Genomic DNA, 27,465 nt, shown 5'->3' on the forward strand with positions numbered 1-27,465 from the left:
AATCTCACCTTGTTTGGTCAATGTTTGTTTTGTGGATCTAATTCCATGGAATTAAAAGAGCACCAAGTAGACAGGATACCTCACTGAACAGAACTTAAGACTGTAGACTCTGGAATCAGAATGATACAATAAACCCAACACCATCCCTAACTATGTAACTGTGGACAAGTTACTTAGACTCTTGATTCCTCAATTTCCTCATTTATAAAATGCGAATAATCATGGCACTACCTTATTATATTGTTGTGAGGATTAAAATACTAGAGCTTAAGCATTTAGAATAGAGTATTTTAAAGCATTTAAAATATAAGAGTTAAGATATTTACAATAAGAACTATTATTACCCCTTATCACCACATTAGTCAGATACTTTTTTATTTATATAGTACCATTTACATCAGCAATTCTCTTAACCTACTTGCCCGTTTGGGGCTTACTGTTCAACTTCTATTTGGTCTCTTCATAGTTCATTTTGTTTGGTATTTCTGGGTGAAGTACATTCTTAATTATAAGATGTAGCTTTGACATATATGGACTCAAAATTTAAATCTGATAGCACAAATGCCAAGTAATCTGAAGTGCCCACTATATATTCTTTCCTTGGAAAGGAATATAGAAATGTAAAAAAAGAACAACACCTACGCAGTAAATGGACTGCTATTCTCAACTATTTTTAGATGTCTGTTGTCTCTCAACCAAGTTCAATAATATTTCACAAATAATTAAATGATTTGACTTAGAATTTTACTACTTGTCTGAGCTAAATACAAAATGAGAGGAAAGAAGAAGCAGAAAGACAGAAGGAAAGGAAAAGATAAAGCAAGAGACAGACATCGATAAGCAGAGGCTCCCCTCTGTCCTGCTAACACTGTTTAACCCTGTAGGTCCAATCATGCTGGAACCCAGCTGTACCTCTGAACTTCCTGGGCAGTGAGCCAAGAAATGCCCTGTCTTCCGTTACATTTTTTCTTTTTATACTTTTTTTTTAAGTGAAGGATTTCTGTTACTTCGAGGCCTAAGTTATGTAAGAGTGTCTGAAAGGTTAATAAAATAACATCTGAAATACACATCAATATTAACAGTAGTTTTGGGGTGAGTAAATTTTTACTTCCTATGTAAGACAATTAAAACCTGACTATGTATTATTTCTGGAACAAAAATGTTACTCCAATTTTGGATAAAAAACTGAACTTCAATAAATGTTAATTAGGACAAAGAAGAAAACCCAAAGAAGTTAAAGAGAATAAAACAGTATTAATTGGTCTTAAGTGTATGATGCATTTGAAAATGTAACACAGATTATCCAACTGCCCAACATCTATTTCTTCACTCTTTCCATCTACCAAAAAAAATTCCAGTATTTTAAGTAAAGAAAATTAAGTGGATATAAATATTTTTACATGTAAGTTAAAGGAAACTTAGAATGTGTCAAATTTGTCATTGTTATATCAGGGCAAAAACAAACAAATGTTCTCAAGCCTCTTGACTTTTACTCCCTTTCCATTTAATACATTACTACTAAAATCACCTTGGTGAAGGAGCTGAGCTCGGTAAGCTGGAAGGGAAGTTGTAAGGAACGTATGAAGTCGAACAGCTAAAAGAAATTTTAACCCACACTCATCAAGAGTTTCTCCACCTATAAACAACAACAACAACAAAGTATTTACTTTTTTGAAAGAAAACCATTTCACTAGCAAACTCCAAGTAAATGTTAGTAATTCAGGCATGTAGCATATGTCATAGCACCAAACACAGGAATGAAACATTCTGAAACCAAACAAAAGTTATGAGTCTAATTATTATTTAATATTTACAACTTACACAAACATATATCACAGACAAAAGTAGTATAGTTAAATATTTTGAAAAATATTAAAGAGAATGAATTGACTCGGGATTAGTGGTATTTTTTATAACCTAACCTCCTCGGATCTGATCTTGTTTAAATCAAAATGTAACCAAATTTTAAAACAGCTTAACCTTCACTGTAGAAAATGTGAAAACAGTTTCCTTGTTGATTCAAGTCATAGACCCACCCCAATAATATGCTAACACGGGAAAAAATAGTTATAAATGTATATATATATATATATTCCTTTCAAGTTGAGTTTAAGGGGTACATCCTACTGACCTATATGCACAAGGCCAGACTTGTTAATTTCAAATCTTAGTGAGATTTGGTGGGAATTCTACATTCCAATTTTTTTATAACTCAGATTAAGAAGAAAAAATGCTCTCTGGGTGAGGAAAAGGCCTAATTTTATTACACTTATTTTTGTTATTCTAAGCAGGAGTATACCTGACTGCTAATTTTAAAAAACCTCAATATTTAAAAAACCCAATTAACAGGGGCACTTGGGTGGCTCACTTGGTTAAGCATCCAACTTATGGGTTTCTGCTCAGGTCAGGATCTCATATTTTGTAGGACTGAGCCCTTCGTCGGGATCCACAATGACAGCACGGCGCCTGCTTGGGATTGTCTACCTCCCTCTTTCTCTGCCCCTTCCTCTCTCTCTGCCCCTCAACCTCTCTGCATGTGCATGACCTCTCAAACTTAAAAAAAATAATAATAACAGTGATTACAACAGGAGAAAAATCAAAGCAGAAATCACCTTTTACTTTCAGGTATCTGAAGTGATTATTTAATAAGAATGTTAACTTTTGCCAAACTCAAAAGGATTCATTTGGATCTTTAACATTATTAAGCAGACATCAGGTAAAAATGACTGGCATGTTGAATCTCTGTATGCTCTCTCAAAGTACTATGATTTATGGAATAAATAATATCTATTGAAGTTAAAACTATCATGAAGGTATAGTACTAATGATTTAAAAACCTTCATGGGCATAATTTTTGTAAAAATTACTTAAGATTATTTTTCTATGTAAATAAGTAAAACTATGATCAGTTTTTCTTCCAATCCCATACCCAGTTTAGTTTTACCTTGGCTCCTGTCTCTGCTTTCTCCAATATCAGTGCTAGTAGTTGCAATCGTGTCTGCTAAAGCCATCAAAGACATCTGCTCCATCCGGCTGAGTCCTGGTAAACTGGAATGAAGTAGGTGGCCAGAGAGAACCTGAGCGTGCTCAGGACCGAAGTAAGTTGGACTGTACTGTGAAAGGTCAATGACCCTGGGCTTTGTGTTTTCTTCATCTGTCTCTAACACCTGATTATCAGTCATCAACGCTGGGATCTGAAAGAGCTCATCATAACTTTCTTTGGACAACTGGTTTGAGTTGTTTAAAGTACTCTGATTACTAGATTTCTCTAAAGATGCATAACAGCTATCGTCATCTGCTGCAAGTAAGGCATAAAGAGGAAGTGGAGGGACAGAATCTATTTCTGTATAATCTGTATTTTCACTTTTGTTGAAAGCCTGGGGATCTCTGGTAGTGCTTCCACTAGCACTGATGGTGAGAGACCTAAGGCGTCGCTCGTGGTTGGATTCTGCTTCATTCAGAGCCACGACCTCCCCAGCAATGCACTTGACAAGGTGTGACAAGATGGCCTTTGCTCTCCGAACTTTGCCAAGGTCCATGAGTTCTAAAAGCTGCAAAGGATGGTACTGAGGTAAAGTTGGGGAAAGAACATGAGCTGCTTCAAAAAGACCTGAATCTTCCATGTCCACAGAAGGATCAAAGGCAGTTCTCTTTCCACAGATTTTCTGTGCAAGACTGGTCATGGATCGAGTCAGAGTTTTCTTTGGAGGGTGTAATCCAGAGCTTGATGAGTTACTCTGTTTTATTAAACTTATTATGGATGGAGTGCTCCCATTGTATGACTCTGTTATGACAGGCTCTTGTTTACAAGATGGCTGCCACTGGGAATACACGTGCATTTCACAGTCCATGCCTACCACCAGGATGCCGTCCCGGACCCACGACAGAGAAACAGGAAAAGGTGGAGAGCCTTCTACTGAAGAAACCAAATCCATACTTCTTAATAGCACAAATTTAGAAACAGGCACAGCTTTAGTGCTTTCCCAGAGAGGAAATGCGAGGCTTTCCTTACCCGCCTGTTCTTGCACCTTGCCAGCCAGGGGTCCATACATAAAAAGTTTTGATCCGATTCCTACAGTGAGGATATGAGAACCATCCTCTCTGGACATCCAATCTAAGTGAACTAAATGCTTTGTGTTTGATGTGATACTCTCTTTACTGGATAAATACACTTCTTGCTTGTTGTAAGCCACTAGGTTGCTATCAATACTAATGCCAGAATCTAACACTGTATTTAATTCATCTAAATGAATTGTCTGTTCAAGGACCCAACATGAACCTCCTGTAGACTCACATTCAAAAATACTTACATGCATCAGAAAGTCCTGAGAAGACCTACTATTAGATGCAGGCTGCTTATACGCTACTGCTAAACGATTTGTATGTGCACAGCTAACTTCTACAGGCCTACCAGGTACGGTTATGCTACTATTGCTGTGAAGTCCATCCTCAATAAGTAGCGGCCACTCTTCCCAAATGTACATGAGATCCATTTTTCCGTTCTTGGATGCGGCAGACTCTTCATCTGTTACTCTGCATCTCCAGAATCTTACTTTCTCATCCGAGCAGGAAGTTGCCAATAAATAAGGAGCACTGCACACAGGATATATGCAAGAAGAACTCAGATGTCCTAAAACAAAAATGATCTATTAACAAAATGTCAAATTGGTTAAATATTCGTTTTCACGTACTAAAGGTTTTAGTCTTTGTACGAACACCTGTGAACAACATGACAGCCTATATTTAAAGAGTCAACAAGATCAGTAAAAAGCTTTTAATGATGTCAAAAAGGTATACATAAAGGGCAATATTACCAAAACCTAGAACTGGAAGAGAACTGTGAGGTAGCCTACTTCAATTCCTGCATTTTATAGGTAAGGACCTTTGACCAAATGTGTGCTGTATCTTACACTAAATCAAACAAGCTAGGATGAGACAGAATTAGAAAACCTGAATTCTAGTCCTGGTTCTCAAGCCAGCAGTCTTTTTACAACTATGTTCATTTTATACATTATTATACATCTCATTTTAAAGATACCGATACACTTTTAAAACTGTGTTGACATTTCTTGGGTCCTTCTTTTTCATCTTTTTCACTACAATACTGTAAGCAGCCCATGCTTACCGAAGTACTAGGTGGGCCCTCCATAACAGAGGTGTATGTGACAATTATTTCTGATGCTGAGAACATTCCTAAGTGGGACAAAACATTTCCCGTCCTTAATATAATTACTCTCTCTTTTAAAAAATTTCCTAAACCATCAGAAAACTTCTTTTTCTTCAAGAAAGTAGTGACTATTTTAGGTTTCCTAGCCAAACCTAGCCACAGATCTGCTGCCAACTATTCCACTCTAGTAGTCTTGAGCAAAAGTGGTATACACAAAAGTAGACAAATGGGAGTGGCTATGTTCAATCAAACTTATTTATCAAACAGGTAGGTAGTCCATAGTTTGCCAACCCATGCAATACAGAAGTGTTATAGAGGATATGTTTCATATTTTAAAAGCATTTCAACATAATCTAACTAAAGGTTTTCTAAGTCCTCAAGGAGGACAACAGTGTTACGAGACACACTTAGCATTGTCTGGTGGCATTTCTGAGCTGAATAGAGAGTAGCAGCCCTTCTTAATAATCTTGATATAAAAAAAATAAGAATAGGAAAAATGCTTTTGCTCCCTGCTGTTTTTGCCAAACAAAACAAATTTCTTTTTTTTCCCTAGAACTCCTCCTCTTCTGCCAAACTCAACTTGGGCCAAAGTTAAATAAGAGGGCTGTTTTTAGAAATATTTCTCTTAGATTTGCCATATTATTTTAACTGGAGTTCGGTAGTATAGATCAAACTGTTCTGGCTAAGGGAATGGTTCTTAAAATTGTGTCAATACAAGCATCACTCCTTTTCAAACTTTTTCTTTGCATTAATGCTCCTTTTAGTGACATATCCAAAGAAACAACATTAAAAGTTATTTGAGCAACGTTAATACCTCAGCTCCTAACTTCACCAATTAGAAAAGATTAGGTACTTGAAAATGACATGACAAATTGAAAAGCATTCAAAGTCATTAGTTCAAAAAATGACAGAGAAGTAGAAGGCCAAATGCACACTGTAACTATCAAAATCAAAGAAGTGGGTAACAAAAAGCGGATTTTGTCTTGGTTTTCCTGATACCCTAGAATCCTGGTTCTTGATCTACTGGAGGCATTATAACCATGCGGGACCTTTGTTAAAACTGCCTGCCAGGAGCACACCAGTGTTTGTGATGCAGTACACCTGAGCTGTAGCCCAAGAATTTTTATTTCTAGCAAGTTCCCAGATAATGCTGATGCTGTTGGTCACATTTTGAGAACCACTGCTCTAGATTAAAGATGATAAATATTACGCGGAACAACACACTCAGAATCCCTCCGAGCACACAGCTCCAGGCAGCCATGACTAACACCATTAAGGTTGGCAAATAAGACACAGATTTGCTACCATCTCTGCCCTTGAAATGCTCGGTTTTTCTTCAAAAAGGCGTCATGAAGGCTACAAGTGACTGACAAATGTCAGACATGTGAAAACATAATGAGAATGTAAATTTTCAGTGTAGGGTACTTAAAGATACCTGCTTCCATGCGTACTTAACAACAGGTAGTTTGCCTCTTTTCGAATACCTTACTAAATGTTCACAGATTACTAAGTTTCAATAGTTTCTTTTCATAAATTCTACAAACCTGCTGATGGCTTAACACTTATTATCTCAACTCCTTCTGGCAAATTCAGTTCTTGGCTATAAACCATTTCTGAAGACAGAGTCAACTTGCTGGTACTCTGGAGATTTGCTCTGCAAGCCTGATACTTCTGTGAAAAAGGAGACAGGATCTTTTCTGGAGAAGACGAGTAATGTTCTTCTGGCTGCCAAACTGCTTCAGATATTTTTATATCTACTTTTTCATCTATAAAACATAAGACAAGACCCAAACCCGAGGGGAAGGTGGATCCCTGTAAGTATTAAAATTGCTACATTTTATAATCTAAAAGCCTTATAAAAGATTTAAAAATATACTAATCTGGTTCTTTACAATAGGAAAATCAGAGAATCAGTTTGCTTTTTTAATTAACTGAATAAACTACAATTATCTTCATGCATTGAGAATAGCTTTAAAAAATATGCACTGAACTAATTCATATAGTTTATATAAGGAGAGAACTATATAATTTATTAATTTAAACCTAAAGTTCAAGAAAAAAATTAAAAAGACTCACCCAACGAGACAGGGATGGACTTTAAATGTAAATTCCACATGTGTAGCAGGGATCGGCTGTCTTGGGTGCACTCTATTACAATTAGGTAGAATTTCTCAGAAAATCCATTGGGGGAGCTGCCTGTTGGTATTAATATATCTCACTATTAATACAGATAAATGAGACAACTTATTAAACATACCAAGTTAAAATAAATGAATTTTAAAAAATTAAAAACTCTTACCTAAAGTTCTATATACAAAGTAACATTACAGAGGACAACTTTTTTACCACGTGAATTTGTATTAACTTGAAAGTTTAACAACTACATGTTTGCTACGCTTAAATTTCATTTCTGAATTGACAGGCTTGAAAAATCACCTATCACAGTCATCACTGTCATACCATTCACAAAGGTTAGACTACAATACGGAAATTTCTGAGCAGATGGAAACTATGTGACACATACTTTAAATGAACACATCATGGGGCGCCTGGGTGACTCAGTCGGTTAAACGTCCGACTTCGGCTCAGGTCACGATCTCATGGTTCATAGATTTGAGCCCCGCGTCTGGTATTATGCTGACAGCTAGCTCAGAGCCTGGAGCCTGTTTCAGATTCTGTGTCTCCCTCTCTCTCTGTCCCTTCCCTGCTCGTGCTCTGTGTGTATGTGTGTCTCTCTCTCAAAAATAAAAAAACATTAAACAAAAATTTTTAATGAACATTATCACAATTAAAATTGTGTTGCCAAATACATTTCAAAGTAAATAACTTCCATAAAGAAATCAACTATTAATGATGTTTATCTCAGAATCAAAATTAAAGTTTCATCATTTATTAAGTATTCATCATATTATTTAAGAAAATTTTTCTTAGTCAAAACTGCATGATTGAAGCAGCAGTTTTTTCTAGAAAAACTAGGAAAAAAAAAATCCTTAGTCTTAAAGAGAGAAAAAAAAAAAAGGGATGCCTAGGTGGCTCAGTTGGTTAAGCATCTGATTTCAGCTCAGGTCATGATCTCACAGTTCGTGGGTTCAAGCCCTGCGTCGGGCTCTGTGCTGACAGCTAGCTCAGAGCCTGGACCCTGCTTTGGCTTCTGTATCTCACTCTCTCTCTTCTCTCTGACCCTCCCCTGCTCACGCTGTCTCTCTCTCTCTCTCTCTGAAATAAATAAAACATTAAAAAAATTATTAAAAAAAGAGAAAAAAAGTTAAAAATTAAAGACTCATAGAAAAAATGCTGAATAGATTAAGATCAAACAAACTCAACCTCAAGCATAAGAGAGTAATTTCTTTAAAAAACCTTAAAGAGATTTGGATCGTTAACAATATTAATGTTATTAATATTCTAAGATATAAAAAAATAAAAAAGAACATTTTGTTGATATAAATAAGCCTTTATCCTGTACCTGACATCTTTATTTACCAATTTTAGTATCCTTACATCCTTATATTCAGACCTTACCAAAGCACTGTGTTGTTTCACACTTCATAAATTCTCAGGGAAAATGACAGACTAAGTGAAAATTGTGGTAAGAAATTAGGCATTTGATATAACAGTGTAAAACTCAAAAGAAAAGGAAAACGGAAAAAGGTGGAATTAAGAAATAATGCACACGAGAAGAAAAATAATTACCAACAGATACAAAATGAAAATAATATTACTTGAGGCTTAATAATGGACTTTTATGTCTTTTTAGTGTTTACTTTTGAGAGAGACAGTATGAGTGGAGGAGAGGCATAGACTGAGAGGGAGACACAGAATCTGAAGCAGGCTCCAGGCTCTGAGCTGTCAGCACAGAGCCCGATGGGGGGGCTCGAACCCAAGTAGCTAGACAGAGATCATGACCTGAGCTGAAGTTGGACGCTTAACTGGTTGAGCCACCCAGGTGCCTCAATAATGGATTTTTAAAAGCAATAGGTACAAAAAGAAAAACAAAAACAAATCAAGGAAAAAAACAAGAAAAAAAGCAGCAGGCACACACTGTATGGTTCATTTACAAGGAAAGTCATTTCTGAGTTTGGTTTGGCTCTGTACGTTAAACTGAAGACCAAGAGAGTTTAGCTTCATTTCATTGTTTTCCTTTATGCAAAGTAACAGTTAATTCTAAATGGAGGAGTTTAATATAATTTTTTAAATGTTTAATTTTAAAAGTATTAATTAAGACGCTACGTCTTTATAATTTGAAGTTTTAGGCTACTGCTTTAAAATTTTTTGTTTTAGGGGCGCCTGGGTGGCTTAGTAGGTTGAGCGTCCGACTTTCGCTTAGGTCATGATCTCGCGGTTCGTGGGTTCGAGCCCCGCGTCGGGCTCTGTGCTGACTGCCAGCTCAGAGCCTGGAGCCTGTTTCAGTCTGTGACTCCCTCTCTCTCTGACCCTCCCCTGCTCATGCTGTCTCTCTCTCTCTCTCCTAGAAATAAATAAAAATTAAAAAAAAAAAAAAATTTTTTTTGTTTTAATATCTATTTATTTTTGAGAGAGAGAACACTAGCAGGAAAGGGGCAGAGAGGGAGACAGAGAATCCAAAGCAGGCTCTGTGCTGTCAACGAAGTCCAATGTGGCATCTGAACTCACCAACCATGAGATCATGACCCTCTGAGCCAAAGAAGGACGCTCAACTAACTGAGCCACCCAGGCACCCCTAAACTACTACTTTAAATTGTAGGTTTTTAAAAGGTCAGGTGTCCCTATTACCCAAATTGTTAGTGGGGGACCCTGTCCATGCAAACAGTATTCATAAATTAATCATAAAAATCATTTTTCATATGCTTTTTACAAAATGTAGTTGCCAAACCCCTTTAATGTTTTCATGTTTATTTCCAGTTTTAAGAATTTAAAAATACTGGTATTTATATGGTAAATATAAGCCTACATAGGAAAACTTTTAAGTTCACAAAGATGAAACAAAACACTATATCAACTTATCTTTATTAACTGCGTAATATACTCTACATAATATTTCTCATTACATAAAAAAATTATTCTTTACCTGCATCAGATAATATTCTGTCTTTTCCCAGATTTTTCTTCTCAAGGTTATTCAAAATGAAATCTTCTTGAAAAACATGAAGCAGCTGGGTTTTTCTGCCTTGCTGAATGTAAATAAATACCAACATATGTAAGTTGACCTATATGTTATTTACCTAATGCTAGGTGGCCAGAAAAATAATACTTACAAGTTTGGTAATGGGATCTAATGCAATAATGCATCCTGGCCTGGCTGTTGACTGCTGACTTACGATGTTAAATACTTCACCAACATATTTCTATTTAAAAGAAATAGATATTTCCTTTATTAAACAATTAAATTAAAAATAATCAACAGATAATATGAAATTTCAGGCATAGTAGATAAATAATAAGTTCAAGTGGGGCTAAATAAGTCCATAAGTTGCTCTTATCATAAACATTCTAGGACTTTACCTTACTGTTCATTAAGTAGGAATGAATAAGAGTTTCGGTTCATTTGGTGCAGAGAAAAACAAAAGCAGTGCGTGATTGTTAGGGGGAAGAATATTTGACATCTATAAATATGAAGGACCGACTTCAATCTCGTGGAAATATTCTAAGAATCAATGCTTTTCGGGCATTAATTTTAAGGTGAGAACAATGGAGCTAAAGAAACAAGCTGATATACTATGTCTATATGCTAATTTCTCAAGCTACTGGTGGCCTGACTACTCTTGTTAAGGTCACATTGTTAAATCTGATCTTCAACACAATCTATGAGCAGCATTTGATTCTGGTGATCACTCCCTTCTTGAAATAACTGCCTTCACTTGGCTTCCACTGTCCACCACATTTACCCCACTTTCAACAATGGCATGCCCCAGGGTTCAATCCTATCACTTCTCCTTTCCCTTCAGTGATCTCATTCAGCTCCATGCTTTTAAATTTATGTTCTGACAACTACTCATCTTGTATCTCCAGATTGGGCTTCCCTCTCAACTACAGAAGAGCTTACTAGGTCTCGTGGGTGTCAGTCATCTCAACATTAACAAGTCCAACACTAGGCTCTCAAAAACCCATGCTCTTCAAAATCTGCTACTTACACATTCTTCTCAACTCAAGGTCATTCTATTCTTCCTTGTGCTCACACACAAATGTGGGACATCATCCTCCTTTCTCATATAAACCCCAATCCAGTTCAATCTTGCCTATTCAATGTTCAAACTACATCCAGATTTGTCCAATTCTTACCATCTTTATCACTACCACTTACTACCATTATAAGCCCCTTTGAGACCATCTCCTGGACTACTGTAAAGGTTCCTGGATTGGCTTTTCTGATTCCCACTTCTGCTCCCATGTCTAATCTATACAATGGCAAGAGAGATCCATTCAAAACCTAAGTGAGATCATATCAAGCTGTCATTCTCTTCAATGGTTTCCATGTTCTTCAGAGTAAAAGTCAAAGTTACCAAAACGGGCCGTAAGGCCCACTATATGATCTGGCCAGGCTGATTTTCCAACTTTATCCCTGACTACGTTCCACCTCACTTACTTGGCTCCAGCCACAATGTCCTCTTTGCTGCTCCTTTACAAATCAAACATGTTCTGACCTCAGGATTTTTGCATTGGCTGTTCCTCTTCCTAACATACTTTCTCTAAATATTCACATAGCTAGCTCTTTCATCTCTATTAGATCCTTACTCAAATGGTACCTTCTCTGTGAGGTTTATCCTGACCAGCCCCTTACCTGGCATTCTCTACTACTTCTGCAACATGGTTTCTCTCCATTGTATTTATTAATGTATTTTTACCTTTTTTTCTATAACCCTTCACTAGAATGTAAACTCAGATTTTTGTCTATTCTCTTCACATCTAAATTCCCAGCATTTAAATAATACCTGAAAAACAGAAGTCCCTCAACAAATATGCATGTTTCTCCTAAACACTGTTGTATGTTTTTTTGTTTTTGTTTTTGTTTTTAAAAACCCTGCATTCTGAAAAACCACGCGTTAAAAATAACTTAGGGAAAAAATAGGACTGGAGCGGACCACTGACGCCTATGCAATTGTGTAACTAGAGCATTAACAAGGGGGAACATCAACTGGTAGCTGAGGAGATGGCTCGAATTCGCTCAACAAGAAGCTCAGTGTGGCTGAAGGTTACCTCGGGGGGCAGAGGGGTCACTTAAAAACACCAAAACCAAGAGTGGAAACGCTGGCTTGCTGGAGGTGCAAAGACAATGCAAATGTTGGGCTGCTATTAGATGTGTCGAGGAAGAAGCACTGCCTATCCTAAGACAAAGGCTTTGCGAGGGGCTGAAGGGACAATAACTGAGTTGCAACCAAGTTGAGAGCTTTTTTCTTTCTTGGTTAAGATTAAAATTCCACTGCTGCTATGCCAGCTCCCCGTGCTTTGAAAACAGTGCAGATGAACCAACATAACTTCCACATTTATCCTGCCAGTCATCCTCATTCATCTCTGAGCAAAGAAGCCTTAGAGAAACACATATTGTAGGAAACCAGGCCTTATTTTTGGAATGAATCAAAGAAACGGTTTCTTTTTAAAGAAGCTCTGAACCACTACAACGGTACCTTGCAAATGTGAAAAAAATAAAGTAACTAGAAAATATGCACCTATTTACTACAAATTATATGTCACAATTGTAGAACATGCCCAATAAATATAAATTACTTATCTAAAAACATACTATACACTTAATTTTGAAAGCCATTTACTTACAGAAATTTCAGGATTAGAAAGCTCATACAGAAGTTTCTTGGCATCAATAACAGCTTCATATAATCTCAGATACTGCCCATCACTTGCTACAAAGCATGCACTAGGAGAGTTGCAGTATGCACCTACAAAATATTTACAGACATTTACAATTTAACCCTTAAATAGTAATGTTAAGAAAATCCAAACCTCTTAAGTAAGAAATAGAAAGCTTACCTAGACAGTAGCTGGGTATAAGAGTGGGCAGCCATGCCACATTGGAAAATGCAGAAACATGTAGAGAATTAATCCGGGCCAGTTCAGAAACACCTCCAGAAAAAGACAATGGCCCAACGGGATCAACCCTCCAAAGGATAAGCTCACTATAAACTGCATTGGGATCCTGAAATGTCACATCAATGCTGCTTTTATTCTGTTGTGCCAAAGAACATTCTTCAGTATTTACAGGATCATGAGGCTGCCTTTGGTTGTCAACATCCGGTGTCCTTAGTGCATTATGGTGTGACGTGGTCAGCAGTAATGGTAATACTGAATGGCAAGCTAAATCATTAAGATGAAACCGATGACCACAATATCTGGATTTGTGAGAAATACTGAGAACTGTAGAAAAAGCAGATTCTTCAGCAAAACTGACCAGCCACTGATTCAGAGAGCCATCAGCATGCTTTGAAATCATCATAACATTAGGAGTAAAAATACTTAATTTTAAACTATTAGTTGATTTACTGTGACCAGAGGAGATAAGCATTGATGTGGACCGTGTGAGACTAGAAGGTTTTTGTTTCCCTTGCTGAATAGCCAAGTCAACATTCTTGGTGCAGGCATACATCACTATGCTTTTACAGAGAGAGTTTGCATCACCTGTGGGGAAAGCTACAGGAATTCTGGAAACAAAAGACACCTGGAATTAAGAAAGTAAGCATTAGAACATATGAAATAATAAAAAGAGGTATTACAAAACAGTACCCATATTTAACAAGAAGTAGCTTTCCCGAGATCATCATAATAGTACCTGGACTTGACGAAACATACCAGGCTGGTACTCGTCCAGCCAATCCACATGCCAAACCAGCAAAGAACCATCCATGGGATGAATACTGAAGAGCATGTCTGCATTTTTACTCCATTCAGACAGAAGTACTTCAATCTGATGATCAATGGCAGCTGAGGGTAATGGTACAAAACTTGAATTTGGTACCATTTTATCACTGCCCAATTCCTTCTTCTCATGATTTGGTTTCAGATCATCAACACCATCATCCATTTCTATGAGGAAAAGAATTCGTGAACCAAGTAAATACAATTAAGCTATTACGATAAATTAAGAAACACCTTTGTAAATGCATTCAAGGTGAAAAACATAACAGCTTTCCTATAAACAAGAAAGTAGAAAGTGGCTCCTTTTTAAAAATAACTTTGCTCCAGGAATATCAGGCCATTAGAGTTAACTCGGTAATAAGAGGGCCTATAGGACTGACTCAGTGGATTGACAGTAGAGAACTAATACTGCACTAGAAAATAGGGAAGCTGGTTCTACCACAACTTACACAGAAGTAAAACATACTACTACTTCTTTGGACCTTAGTTTTTTCACAGTAAAATGGAGGAGTTAGAATTGGGGATATAATTCTGGGATGAAATTTTAAAACATATTATTGGAATGCAATTTGTACTTTCTTCATAATATTAGATTTTTAAAGACCTGAGTCCACGATACTAGCCATGCTCCAGGTGTACATACTTACAACTGATAGGTCACCTGGAAGAAACTGTTTTAAAGGAATACACTTACAGTCCAATTTCCAGATTCCCTTCAATACATAAATAACCAACAATAAACTGCTCTACCAACTTATGAATACAGGTACATTTGTGACCTCTATTTCAAAAATCCTGGCCTCTACTCTTGGTTAGGAAAATAGAGCCTTTCTTAAAAGAGACTCAAAAAATGGTTAAGACTTTATCAGATTTAAAAAATTTATTAAGATATACAAATTATTAAGAAAAATAATTTAAAAGAAAAATAGGCAAAAGGCATGAAGAGGCATACCACAGAAGAGCTAAAATAAGTCTGTTCAATTTGCCTCAAGAAAATATGTAAAACAACATGCGATTTTCCCCATATTAAGTGGCAAAAATATAATGAAACATAATGAAAAGATCCAGTGTTGGCAAGGATGTGAAAAAAGTTTCGGGGGATCTATTAGAAAAGGGTATTATAAACACTTCTGGAGGGCACTTTGACAAAAGTTACTGAAGTCTAAAATGTTCACACTTTCTGCCAATCCTGTATCTGGAAATGCGTCTTATGTAAAAATTCACACAAAGATTCAAAGATGTGTCCCTGTATCACGATCAGTATAGTGAAAAACAATTTAGATCAATTTAAATGTCTATCAAAGAGGAATTATTAAACTTTTCTCTTGATAAGAAATAATCAAGAGCTGGTAAAAATCACAAGGTGGAAATGTGCCCATTAGTGAATTTAAAAAGCAGGCTACAGATGACTGTTTTGTTTAAAAAATGAATACCTACAGTACAACTTAAAAACAACAACCATATGCATATGTTTGTATTGGCAGATTAAAGATCTGGAAGTACACTCATATATATAAATTGTATACCTAACTGTACTGTTTGATTTCTTTTTTCTAGTGACACCATACAAACTTATAGTTAAATGGAAACAAAACTTTCTAAAAACAAAAATATTTTGAACTACAAACTGCAGCAGAGATGGCTACCCACTCACCATAAACTCGTGCTTCCTACTCAGTGTAATGACCACCCAGTCAGGGACCACAAGGGCCCTATGACTAGTTTTTGCCAGTTAAGTCAGAATAGAAGTGGTTTGTGGTAAGTGCCAATTCTGAGTCAAAGATGTTGAAAAACAGCTAAACCTGCCCCACCACCCCCTTAGACTCTTCCAGCTCCCAACCTGCCTGAAGCTGAATGCAGAGTTTAAGGCCCTAGTACAATCACCTGAGGATGTCATTAAACTGTAGATTCTTAACTTAGCAGCTCCAGCTGAAGCTTGAGATTGCGCATTTCTAACAAGCGTTGGGTGATGTCAGTGCTACTAGGCCACAGGTAGTCCTTTAAATAGCAAGGCCCTGGGGGCTGACAAGAGCGTAAGTTGGAAAATTCTGAGCCTCTATCATCCCATAAAAGAAAGCCACTTGGAACAGGAATACCTACATTGGATTATTAAATGAGCTAGTCCAAATCTATTATTACACCACTGCAATTCTGAGTTTCTGACAGGAGCTAGTACTACCCAAATATAAATTTCTTTTTATAAAATTTTGCTATTTTCAACAAAACTTAACATTTTTATCCTTGTTAAAGCTTTACCTTCATCAGATTTTACATCTGCCTGATTAGAGTCTTCTACACTGGCCTCAGAAGATGGCTGTTCGAAACTTTTCCTAAGTTGCTGTAAAAATACTTCCATGGACAAAGTAAAATGCAACTCTTTATTGTTCAGCCAGTGTACCACAAAAGGCCCACTCTTCTCATTATTTTCACTTAGACTTAGAGATGTGATAGAAGGAAGAAGTGGAATGTCTAAAAAGAACAACAAAACACACACACAATATTTCTATCATACAAAATATTCAGGTCTTATATTTTTACTATTAACTGTTACATTTATCTTTACACTTCTGTAATACATTTTAAATAAGATTCCCAATAAAATGTTTACCATTATCATTATTAATGGTAACAGCTTTAAGTGATAAATTCAACATACCTATTATAAAGGAAAACAATGATATATTCTAGGTCCCTATAGTATAATTTATATACACTTACAGATATTTTCTTTAATTCAAAAAATATTCTCATTAAGAAATAAATCTATGATTTTTGGATATTTTAATAGGAAAGTGTCCTTAATTTACGTACAAACTGGTAAGAAACCTCTTTTAACCTCATCTACCAAAATCATTCCATCAATATGATGTCAAAGGAACAATGGATATATTTATCTCAATTTTATCAACTTTTTAACATACAGATGGACAGTAAGTTTTTAAATCACATATCTAACTAACTCTAAGCTAGATAATTCTGATTTATTAGCATCAAGATTCAAATTGTAAAGTAGAAACTGAGATCCCCATCTTATACTCAAGGAAGGCATTTAAGACAAATGAATTCAGCTAAAAAAAATTCTTTCTTGGTATTACTTTTCATCTAATTTCTAAATTAAGTATACTGAAGTACAAATTCAGAGCAGACTGTAACAAATGGTAGTCCCTAATTAATAGAAAGGTGAAGAAAATTTTGTCTATTATATTAAATCAAACCTTAGTCCAGATCATGCAGATATCTGCTAAACAATAAAGGCTACAATGGATTCAGAGAAGGTTAACAATTTTCCACAGAACAAATTTATTGACTTTTTTAAGGAAGAGATAAATAATCTGAATTAATTACCTGTGTCGGACACCAATGAAAACAGTATTAAAGGGGATGAATGATAAAAGAAAGGATAAGAAAACCTTCTTCTTATCCCTTCTGCTGCAGGCAAGTTCTAACAGTTGACAGATATATCCAATCCAAGAGCTCCGTTTCTAATTGCACATTCATTACTATAATTATCTGATTAGTATCTGTCTCTCCCCTCTTTAGATATGCTTCATGAGAGCAAGGATCACATCTGTTTCTATCACACCTGTACCTCCAGCTCCTACAATCTCTGGTTGCTATACTGGCAAAGACCAAACACTCAAAGTCTTGAGGTACTATACTGCCAGGCCTACTATCCCTAGGTGTACATACATTAGTCCCAGGGAATGTGAGAGTGCCCTCAAGAATCCTAATGGGTATGATTTTCTGATTTTCAAGTTACAATCAACACAAGAGAGATTAGCAATGCCTCTAGGAGACCAGAGGCCTAGCTGTTAAATACACAAGGAAGGGCCAATGGAGGTTTTTAACAGAAGCATTCCGGGTAAAATGAAACATTTCTTCTGTCTCCTGACCTCAAAGAATTTCATTAAAGCCATTTTTTTAGGAGCCATTTTCAGGGAAAGCGTATTAAGTGAACATACTCTATGAGCTCCTTTCCTCTATCTACTGATGGGCAAATAAGTGAAGCTCTAAGAGTTTGGCCGTGAAAAAACAAACACAACATCCAGAATGCTCATTCCAAAAGGTCTAATGTAGGGAAAGGAGATCTCCATGGTGTCTAATCTAGCTGCTAATAATATTATTTTGCTTTGCCATGTATATATATGGCTTTTCATAAAGGACCTATACTCTAAAGAAAGGTTTTTTTAATTTTATTTTTTTAATGTTTTTATTTACTTATTTCTGAAAGAGAGAGAGAGACATCGTGAGCAGGGGAGGGTCAGAGAGAGAGGGACACACAGAATCTGAAATAAGCTCCAGGGTCTGAGCTTGCTGTCAGCACAGAGCCCGACGAGGGGTTTGAACCCATGAACCGTGAGATCATGACCTAAGCTGAAGTCAGACGCTTAACCAACTGAGCCACCCAGGTGCCCCTAAAGAAAGGTTTTAGAGTTTTTCTTATTGGAAGGTCATCAAGGAGATGCTACATTGGAATTTACTGTTTATTTTTCTGTAACCCCTCAGGCTTTTCGATTAAAGTAACAATCCAAGCTTTCTTTATTCTCAACATGTTGTCCCTTATTCAGAAGAGACTTTCAAAACTATTCCAGTGATCTCAGAGTTAGTTGCCTCTGGATATTACAAGCACTGTCAGTGTATGTTTTTTGATAAAAGCAAACAGGTAAACAAAAACCTATTTTTATGTCTTTAGTGAGCTGACTATAACAGAAAGATAGATAAGCAAGTCACCTCCAATTTTTTACTTATTCAAAACTAGAAGCACAACTTATCTGTGATAATATCAGTTTGCTCAATCCCAAGAACATTTCTGGAACAGCGCTCTAGTACCTGTGGCTGGGTTGATGCTGGCGGCAATATGAAAGTGGCAAAGTGCGTTGGCATGCAGGGGAGCATTCCGGTGGACATGATGAGGGTCCTGCTGGTGTGGCAGGTATCCAGTATGTGCTACAAGGGCAAGTGATCGCCTCCGACCTCTGCGAAAATGTCTCAGATTTACCTGTGTGAATAAAAACAAAGGGAAACCAATGGCTACGCTGCCATAAGCACATGCATATATCTAGTTACATGATGATTGCTAGACATTACATATACCCTATTTCATTTTTTAATTTTAATTAAGTCCTATTTCCAGTATAATTAACAGCTCTATGAGTTTCAGGTGTATAATACAATGATTCAACAATTCTATTGGTTATTGAGTGCTTGTCATGATTACGTGTACTTTTAATCCCCTTCAACTATTTCACCCATTCCCCAACCAACTTCCCTCTGATAACAATCTATTTTTTGGTTTTTTTCTTTGTTCTTTTCTTGTTTCCTAAATTCACATGAGTGAAATCATATGGTATCTGCCTTATTTCATAACGCCCTATTTCAGATGAGTTTATATGTACAAATATCTTTTAGTACTTTTGTGCAGCAAATTTGAACCTGAAGAATAAGTTTGGAACTTAACTGCCTAACTTCTTTTAACCATCACACAATACTTTGTGATGTTTATTTGATTTATTTTCTGACAACTAATTACTTTCATAAAATCGAACTTTACTATAATGTATCTGTGGATAATGATGTCTCTATGTGTACCATTCCCTATGAGCACAAAGCATTGAATAGTATTACCATCATACATTAGGATGATACCCCATAATTTGCAAAGCTTTTTCAGATATCACTTCATGTGACCCATAAGGCAGACAGTGCTGATTTTGTTATTTACATCTTTCATGTGATAAAATAGTTTCTACAGAACTTAAAGTCACCTAAACATAGAACAAGAGTCTTCAGATTCCTAGTCAAGAACTTCTTTCAGCTATTACTACACATAACCATTCTATCAGTTGTTGAGTCTCCCGGAAATATAAATTTAATTATATTCTGAGCCCTTAGAATACTTTCCAAGTTTGAAAAACTGTTATTCCATAATCATACAAAGCATTCAAAGATTAATCACGTTTGGAATACTTTGCTTTCAATATCAGGAAAATGAGAATCTGTATTACTAGTCTACAGTTAATCTATACATTAAAAATTTACTTTTACTTTCCATGCTACTTAGTAAAATAGGCAGGATCTGATAAACTATTCTTTTTTTTTTTATTGTCTGTTTATTTCTGAAGGAAGAGAGAGCATGAGTGGAGGAGGGGCAGAGAGAGAGAGGGAGACACAGAATCCCAAGTGGGCTCTGGACTCTGCTCTGTTAGCAGAGATCTTGACATAGAGCTCAAACTTACCAACTGTGAGATCATGACCTGAGCTGAAGCTGGATGCTTAACTGACTGAGCCACCCAGGGGACCCTCTGATAAACTACTCTAATGATTCCTGTAATTATGACAAAACCAAACATGCCAATGTCTGAACAACAAAAATATATAAATATGTATATATACATATATAAAAATTATTTTTATAGTCAAATCTTTGCATTCTCAGATTTTCATTTACTTTGTTCTTTTAGCTAAGTCAAGTGTAATCTTTTTGTTACCGTTAGTTAACTTAAGATTAACTTCATAAATTATAAGTACTTTTATGCTCCAGGCAAATCCTTAAGAATACGTTTTTAATATTTATTTATTTTGAGAGAGAAAGAGCATGAGCAGGGGAGGGGGGGGAAGAGAGGGGGAGAGAGAGGGAGAGAGAGAGAGGGAGAGAGAGAGAGGGAGAAGGAGAGAGAGGGAGAATCTTAAGCAGGTTCCCTGCTGTCAGCACAGAGCCCAACGTGGGGCTTGATCCCATGAACCAAAAGATCATGACCTGAACAGAAATCAAGAGTCAGACGCCTAACTGACTAAGCCATCTAGGTGCCCCTGTAAGAATATTTTTTGAATGAAACAAATTATATAGCTTTCTCAGATTTATTTTCCTAATATAGATATATTTCTTCATAACTAACCATGACTTTGAATATTACTTAGGATGAATGTTACAAAAAAGGTAATGTATACAAAAGGTTTTAAAACTTGTAGGAAATAACATCTAATAAGAACACTTACATCTAAAGCATTTTGAACTCGTTCTTTACTAGAAGCATTTCTTTTGAAGTTATTTGTTAAATTAATTGGTTCGGTCCAATGGCTGCAGTCACCTCCATACAGCAAACAATCATTTGGTAAAAAGGTTTCTACCCAAAGACGACATACATTATCTTTGCAGCAAGTCAACAATACATTACATACAGAAGCCCTGAGGAGTAAACAGATTTTAGAAGCAAATACATAAATTTCACACAGTATAATATTCTACATTGTTTCTATAATCATTTAAATTCACACAACTAAAGTACCAAATGAAGAAAATGTCATATACATTTATGCAATATATTTAGTCAAAACCATTAAACTGAGTGGGTATTTGATCTCATCACATCACATGCCAGCTAACCTGTTTCTTTTCTGCTTAGGATGTAGTACTTGTTTCAAGATCTAACATTCTCTTCTATCCAAAGAACAAAGACTGAGATAATGCCATAATCCCTCAACGGAAAAAACCCACATTTTCTTTTAAATTTTTCTGGTTTATCCACTGAATGGTTACCACTTGAATTCTTTCATAATGCTTTATTTTTACTTTCTGTGAAGATGCATGCACACTAGTCACTAACAAGTGATATTTAGTATACAATATTTAGTATACTTATTCTCTCCATGCTTAACATATCCTAAAAGCAGTGAAGTGCAAGAAGAGAAAAATCATGATAAAATAATTAGTAGCCACCTCCCTCCTTAGTTATTTTTGACTTTCAGTAAATTTGCTATCTTTCCATTCACAAAATAAAAGCAAAATCAATTACATATATACTAATAAACCCCATAAGCCTGAGGGGCTCAAGAAAGGGAAGTCACAATATCCTGCTGAAGTAGGATATTCTGTTTCAGTATACATACTCAAACATATCAGAATTAAAAAGAGCAATCAGTACAAGGCTTCTATCAAGTAACAAGTAACTCGGTAAGTTAAAGACTAAAGGATATCAAAATCTTTTGTAGTGGTCACTTTATTAAACGTATCTGCTTGATTAAAAAAAAAACAACAACTACAAAGGGGAACAAAAAGGAAAACCACGTATTTTGTATGGATTGTTCTCCCCTTCAGCGTCTCTCCTTTGTTTTCTCACCTCTCCCTTCTCTGTCTACTCCTCTGCCTTTCTCTCCTTTCCATCCACTATGGAGCCTCCCGCCCTCTGCCTTCTCCCACAATTCTCTGCTTTTCAGACTCTCCAGGCCATTCTCCCTTTCCACCTGTCCCCATTTGCTCGGGCCTTCTTTCCGTTCTGAATCCTGTTTCCTACTCCTTTCTCCCTCCTCAGGCCTCTCCCTCCTTTTCTTTCATTTTTTCTCCATCCTCCTCTGACCTATCCTCTTTCCCTCTCTCCAACTCCCTCTAGTTCATTCACAACCACAAAGGCAGTGACAATGGGATTAAAAGTAGGCAATCAGGAACAGAAGAAAATACATTAAAAGGCAACAGGGAAAGTTAAAGTTTCACAAAGCTGGTCTGTAATGTGCAGGCTTATACAACAAGAAGAGAAAATAGTAGACGGACTGAATAGAGAACCAACAGAGGCGGCATAAGAACTTAGACAAAAATCAATGAAACAAGCAAGAGAGATACACAACTCAGGAGCACAGAGAGGTCTTTGACCTAGGAGTGTGGTGGCCCCAGGTGACTCTCCTCAGGATACTAGACCTTACAGGCAATCAGTATAAAAAGCTGCCAGACAATCTAAGAAGAGACTGGAAGAGACCCTCTGCTCTGTGTGAGACATTTCTCTAGCAATTCGTCCTTTCCTCACTTGGTATCAGGGTACCACATTCTCTCACAGTCAGGTATAACCACCCCCACCTCAGAAAAGGTATAACCACATGGAAGGCAAACATGTGACAGGTTAAGTGTCTGTAACACCTGTGTCAGCTGCAACAAGACAGTGGGTCCCATCTTCATGTAACAACAGGCCAAGATGGTTTTGAAACTAGTTATCTAGGGGAGGGTATAACAAACCTTCCAACCTATCCTATATCCATCAGTGTTTAATTAGTGAAGAAGCGTATGCTCATTACAAACACTTCCCTTTGGTCTAGATCCAGCAGTACCCTTGATACAGCATTACCATTTGGCTGAGTTTCTGAAATTTGTGTGAAAACAAAGCACCTATATAGCCCAGTGAAGATACCCCATCCAAAAGAGCAGTGGTTTCTGAAGGGATCTCTGTCATTCTCAGAAGGGGTTGGCCTTCCCACCACATACCTGCAGACAGTTGGTAAGGAAAAATGAAACCTAAAAGAGCTCAGGGCTCCCACCACACACCTGCAGACAGTTGGTAAGGAAAAATGAAACCTAGAACCAGCACAGCTGGTTCTTAAATGACACAAACCAAAAGAAAAATTCTTGAGACCTCTGAAAGGTACTGTAACAAACAGAAAATTCTAGTCCTATGCCTACAGTTCCTGCAGAATGTAGTTGGTAAGAGATAAAACAAACACAGGCAGAAAGAGAAACTGCTATGCCTCATTGTGTTACTAGGCATTCGTGACAGCCCAGTGCAAGGCACCTGCCTCTGCCTCCACCGCGATCCCTGTTATCAACACCTAGTGAATCAGGTCAGGTACAGATGTGACTGTCCTCTCTCAAAAGATACAATACTTCATAAGCCTCTTTTTCAGTATTCTGGTGGTCCAACCATGTGCAAGTGAAAACATTTAGATGTATTACAAGAAATCAGCCTCTGAAATGACGTAATCTTCACGGTTTGCCATGACAGCTATTTTTACTGGGGCCATATGCAACTTTTAAAAGGAGAATTAACACATGCCACAGCTCATTACATTCTGAACACATTTTTGTATACGTGGGCAATGGTCTAGAGGTATTGCAGAGCAACAGTTCTCCAAGTGAAGCTGGGGTGAGCTCTTTTACCAACCATACCGACTGTCCATGTCACTCTCTCCCTTAGCACAAAACTCTGCCACATCCTCCTGACAACACCACCATTGCTGGTCCTACAGTATCCTACTCCCATGCTTTATTAGACTGGACAGATGGGGTAGGAATAATGGAAACTACCATACTAGAAAAGAGCTAAAAAAAAAAAAGAAAAGAAAAGAAAAGAAAAAATCAGGTATAACAATGATGGAAGCACGTCATCATACATTTGTCTAAATCCATACAGTGCACAACACCAAAACTGAACCATCTCAGTGATGGAGGTAATAATGTGTTGATGCAGGTTCATCAGTTTTAACAAATGTACCACTCTGGTGGGGATGCTGATACTGGGGCAGGCTATCCATGTGTGGGTGCAAGGGATATATGGGAAATATGTATACCTCCCACTCAATTTTGCTATGAACCTTAAACTACTCTTTAAAAATCAGTCTTAATACACATTTTTTAAAAACAAAAATCTGGATATACTCTGCTGGCCCAGAAGAGCAAAACTAAAGTCAGGAAATGATCTAGGTACACTACCACAGATCAGTGACAAAAGGTTAAGGGAAAAACTGTAATGCTCCATGGTGTGACCAAATTGAAAATGGCCATCAAACAAAAAGGGATTTCTACTAATACTTAACTAATAGGTCTCTGTACCATACTAAGTACAGGCAAAAATTCAATGGGTTATCCGGTCTGGTAAGGATAAAAGGAAAGAAAAGAAGTTATTAACAGGTGTACTTATGCATGCATGCATAGATGAAACTAATACCTAGTTCAGGGCATAGAATCTTTTAACTCACTCTTTTTTCCATAAAGATGTTAGATACAGTTAAAGAAATGTTTGAGGTCTCATGGTATATCCTCAATAAAGCAGTTTAAAAACAAAAAGGAAACCAGAGGAGATACACAGAGAAGGTACAAGATTAGGGACTGAAACATGAAAAGGTCCACGTAAATGGCAATATAGAGAAGGACTAAGGGACAAAAGAACTGGATCCTTAACAAGGAAAAGAAAAGATGTACAACTCTGTCACTATTGTGAGATGGAATAAATTATCCTTTCCCATGGCTCTCCTCTGATGTGTCAATCATAGGTGAACTATGGCCAGACATCTGCAGGCCAAGGATTATCTGACATTATTAAAATCTTTATAGGCCAAAGTCCCATAGCTGTGGATTCTTAAAGTGAGAAGAGCAGTCAATGTCACAAAGATGATGTTCTCTTAATACACAGATAAAATGACTAAATCGCTGACCTAGGCATATATTTGCTTGTTTTACGCCAGGAAAATCCATTTACAGCTCGAGGATGGGCCAGATATATAAAGGAAAAGTCCATTTCTCCTTGGGATTGTTTTTCTGAACTTTTATCCGGAGAGGTAACAGCTGTCCGCCAGTTTTCTACATTATACCATACCTTTAAAAGACAGTCATCCTAATGAAAAAACAAAAACAAAAAAGAGAAAAACATTCATGTCAGAATTAATTTAAAGGTTAAGTCAAACAGCAAAAGTATGAATTCTCTCCCCAGGCACAGGGATGTAGGAGTGTGAGATGTGGTTGGCACAGAGGAACTGAGAAGAAAATCTCTGACTGTGAAACTTCTCTATCAGCATTCCATACCTGTGCTCTGAGAATTAAGGTGTATGAATGTGTATATTTTGCAAGGAATGGATCAAGGAATATGCTAGTTACCATATAGGAATCACTGTGGAAAGATGGATGGAAAAAGGGTTTATTTTCCCACTTAGCCAAATATCAAATAAGAAAGCATTACCCCTAGCAGGCTTACGAAGACTGCCAATTTTTTTAAACAAAAGTTTTCATCAGTATCATGTGGATGTTCAAAGAAAATGTTGAAGACAGTAATGATGAGTCCGTAGCTACTACTATATAAAATATTCCAAGTTTATTCATTTTGAGAGAGAGAGAGAGAGAGAGAGAGAATGACCGAGGAGGAGGGGGAGGGAGGGAAGGAGATGGAGATTTCCCAGCGGGCTCCACGCCATCAGTGCAGACACAGAGTTCGGTCTCATAAACCGAACTGCAAGATCATGACCTGAGCCAAAATCAGTAATCAGTTACTTAACTGAGCCACCAGGGGCCCCAAAATATTCTAAGTATAATTAAAATTGCATCTGCTAATATGGGAAGCATGGGAAAAACAAGGGGGACTACAACGTACCAGGCTCTGCTTTTAAACTCTAATTGCACTTCCACTGGTAAAGTCCATCAGAATAAACTCTATTTCTCTCCTAAAAAAAATCTCACTGAAGATTTAAAGTAGGTCACATCTTTGGTCTATAGAAAGGTTTGAACCATGAGAACAATTAATTTCAGACAATTATGTGTATGAACTATTTGGTGATCCAATGATTTCAAATAAAATAATTTCAAGGAAATATACTGTTGTGACATCAGCTGGGAAAAACATGAAAATGGTTATAAATGTCCCCCTAGAAAGTCTATAAATTCTTATATTTGCTCAAAAAAATTAATTACTTGCCCCAAATCACAAAGTTGGTAAATGGCAGATTTACATCCAGATCTACCTTTAAGTCTATATTTCAATTATACTGTACTAACTTTTAAAATAATAGGCCATTTTTGCTATATTTTAAATAAAAAGTATTTTTATTAGAATATATTTTTAATAGATAATATTTTCAGCTTAAATAACAACAAAGTCAGTTAAGGTTTTTGAAGTTTTAAAATAAACCAACAGCAATACTATTTTCACAAAATTACCTTCCCAGCAGTGGCAAAAAATTCTCCATCTGGTGAAAATTTCATTAAGTGAATTTGGGAAGCAGTTCTGTAAATTAAACAAATTAAGAAATAATTTTTAAGGAAAATCAGAGAAAATTCAAAATTACTTCTCTAAACTATATTCAGGAACTTGCTCTAAATAATGGAAAATTTTGTGATAACACAAGTTTTACACTCAATTTTAAGTCCATCTAATAAATATAAAATGAATAAAAATATACATTTTTAAATTAAGTACAAAAATTATTTTTATATGAAAATATCATGTGTAAGAATCATACAAGGAAAGACTTCTCGGTCCTCAAAACAAGACAAAACAATCACAACTCTCATCGTCTTAGAATATAGATATCTAATGAGAGCTCTGGAAATTAGATTTCCAAATTGAAAAATGAAACCTTTTTGTTTTTCATATTCTATCATACGTTTTCATGGACAATAAATCAATATTTTGAAATGAAATCTCCCTTAAGGTAGCATTTACCTCATTGAAGATTACGCGTGGGTTCCCGGGGGACTTGCATGCGTGCGGATTCTGCCTGCCAGCTCTGCCCCTACACCTGGTGGTGCACACTTCCCTTTCTTCTCCAATGAGATTTGGTGCATTTCACTTCATTGCCTTCTCTTCTGGCTACCCATTTATGTTGATCTCAAGACAACCCTCACTATCACTGCTTTCCTTTTATTTACCCAATTTTGTGATTAGATACATTCATCTTAAATTTATTTGTAAAGCAGGCCAAAGAGGAATTCT

The 27,465-nt window shown here is 36.5% G+C and overlaps 1 protein-coding gene across 2 annotated transcripts in view; it reads right to left on the reverse strand.

Moving 5' to 3' along the window:
- DMXL1 (Dmx like 1) overlaps nt 1-27,465 on the reverse strand; it is a 130,168-nt gene that overhangs the window by 71,639 nt on the left and 31,064 nt on the right. For both annotated transcript variants that reach the window (XM_039244948.1, XM_039244947.1), the window contains exons 6-19: nt 26,691-26,757; nt 25,199-25,377; nt 21,005-21,194; nt 18,839-19,007; nt 16,265-16,477; nt 13,923-14,176; nt 13,127-13,811; nt 12,914-13,035; nt 10,399-10,488; nt 10,212-10,314; nt 7,244-7,363; nt 6,712-6,933; nt 2,945-4,630; nt 1,529-1,636 (exon numbers count right to left, since the gene is read on the reverse strand). In XM_039244948.1, the coding sequence (XP_039100879.1) occupies nt 1,529-1,636; nt 2,945-4,630; nt 6,712-6,933; nt 7,244-7,363; nt 10,212-10,314; nt 10,399-10,488; nt 12,914-13,035; nt 13,127-13,811; nt 13,923-14,176; nt 16,265-16,477; nt 18,839-19,007; nt 21,005-21,194; nt 25,199-25,377; nt 26,691-26,757 (4,208 nt within the window). The remainder of the gene's footprint in view (nt 1-1,528; nt 1,637-2,944; nt 4,631-6,711; nt 6,934-7,243; nt 7,364-10,211; nt 10,315-10,398; nt 10,489-12,913; nt 13,036-13,126; nt 13,812-13,922; nt 14,177-16,264; nt 16,478-18,838; nt 19,008-21,004; nt 21,195-25,198; nt 25,378-26,690; nt 26,758-27,465) is intronic.

This window comes from Hyaena hyaena, unplaced genomic scaffold (assembly GCF_003009895.1).
Source record: "Hyaena hyaena isolate Hyena2069 unplaced genomic scaffold, ASM300989v1 scaffold_250, whole genome shotgun sequence".
NCBI lineage: Eukaryota > Metazoa > Chordata > Mammalia > Carnivora > Hyaenidae > Hyaena > Hyaena hyaena.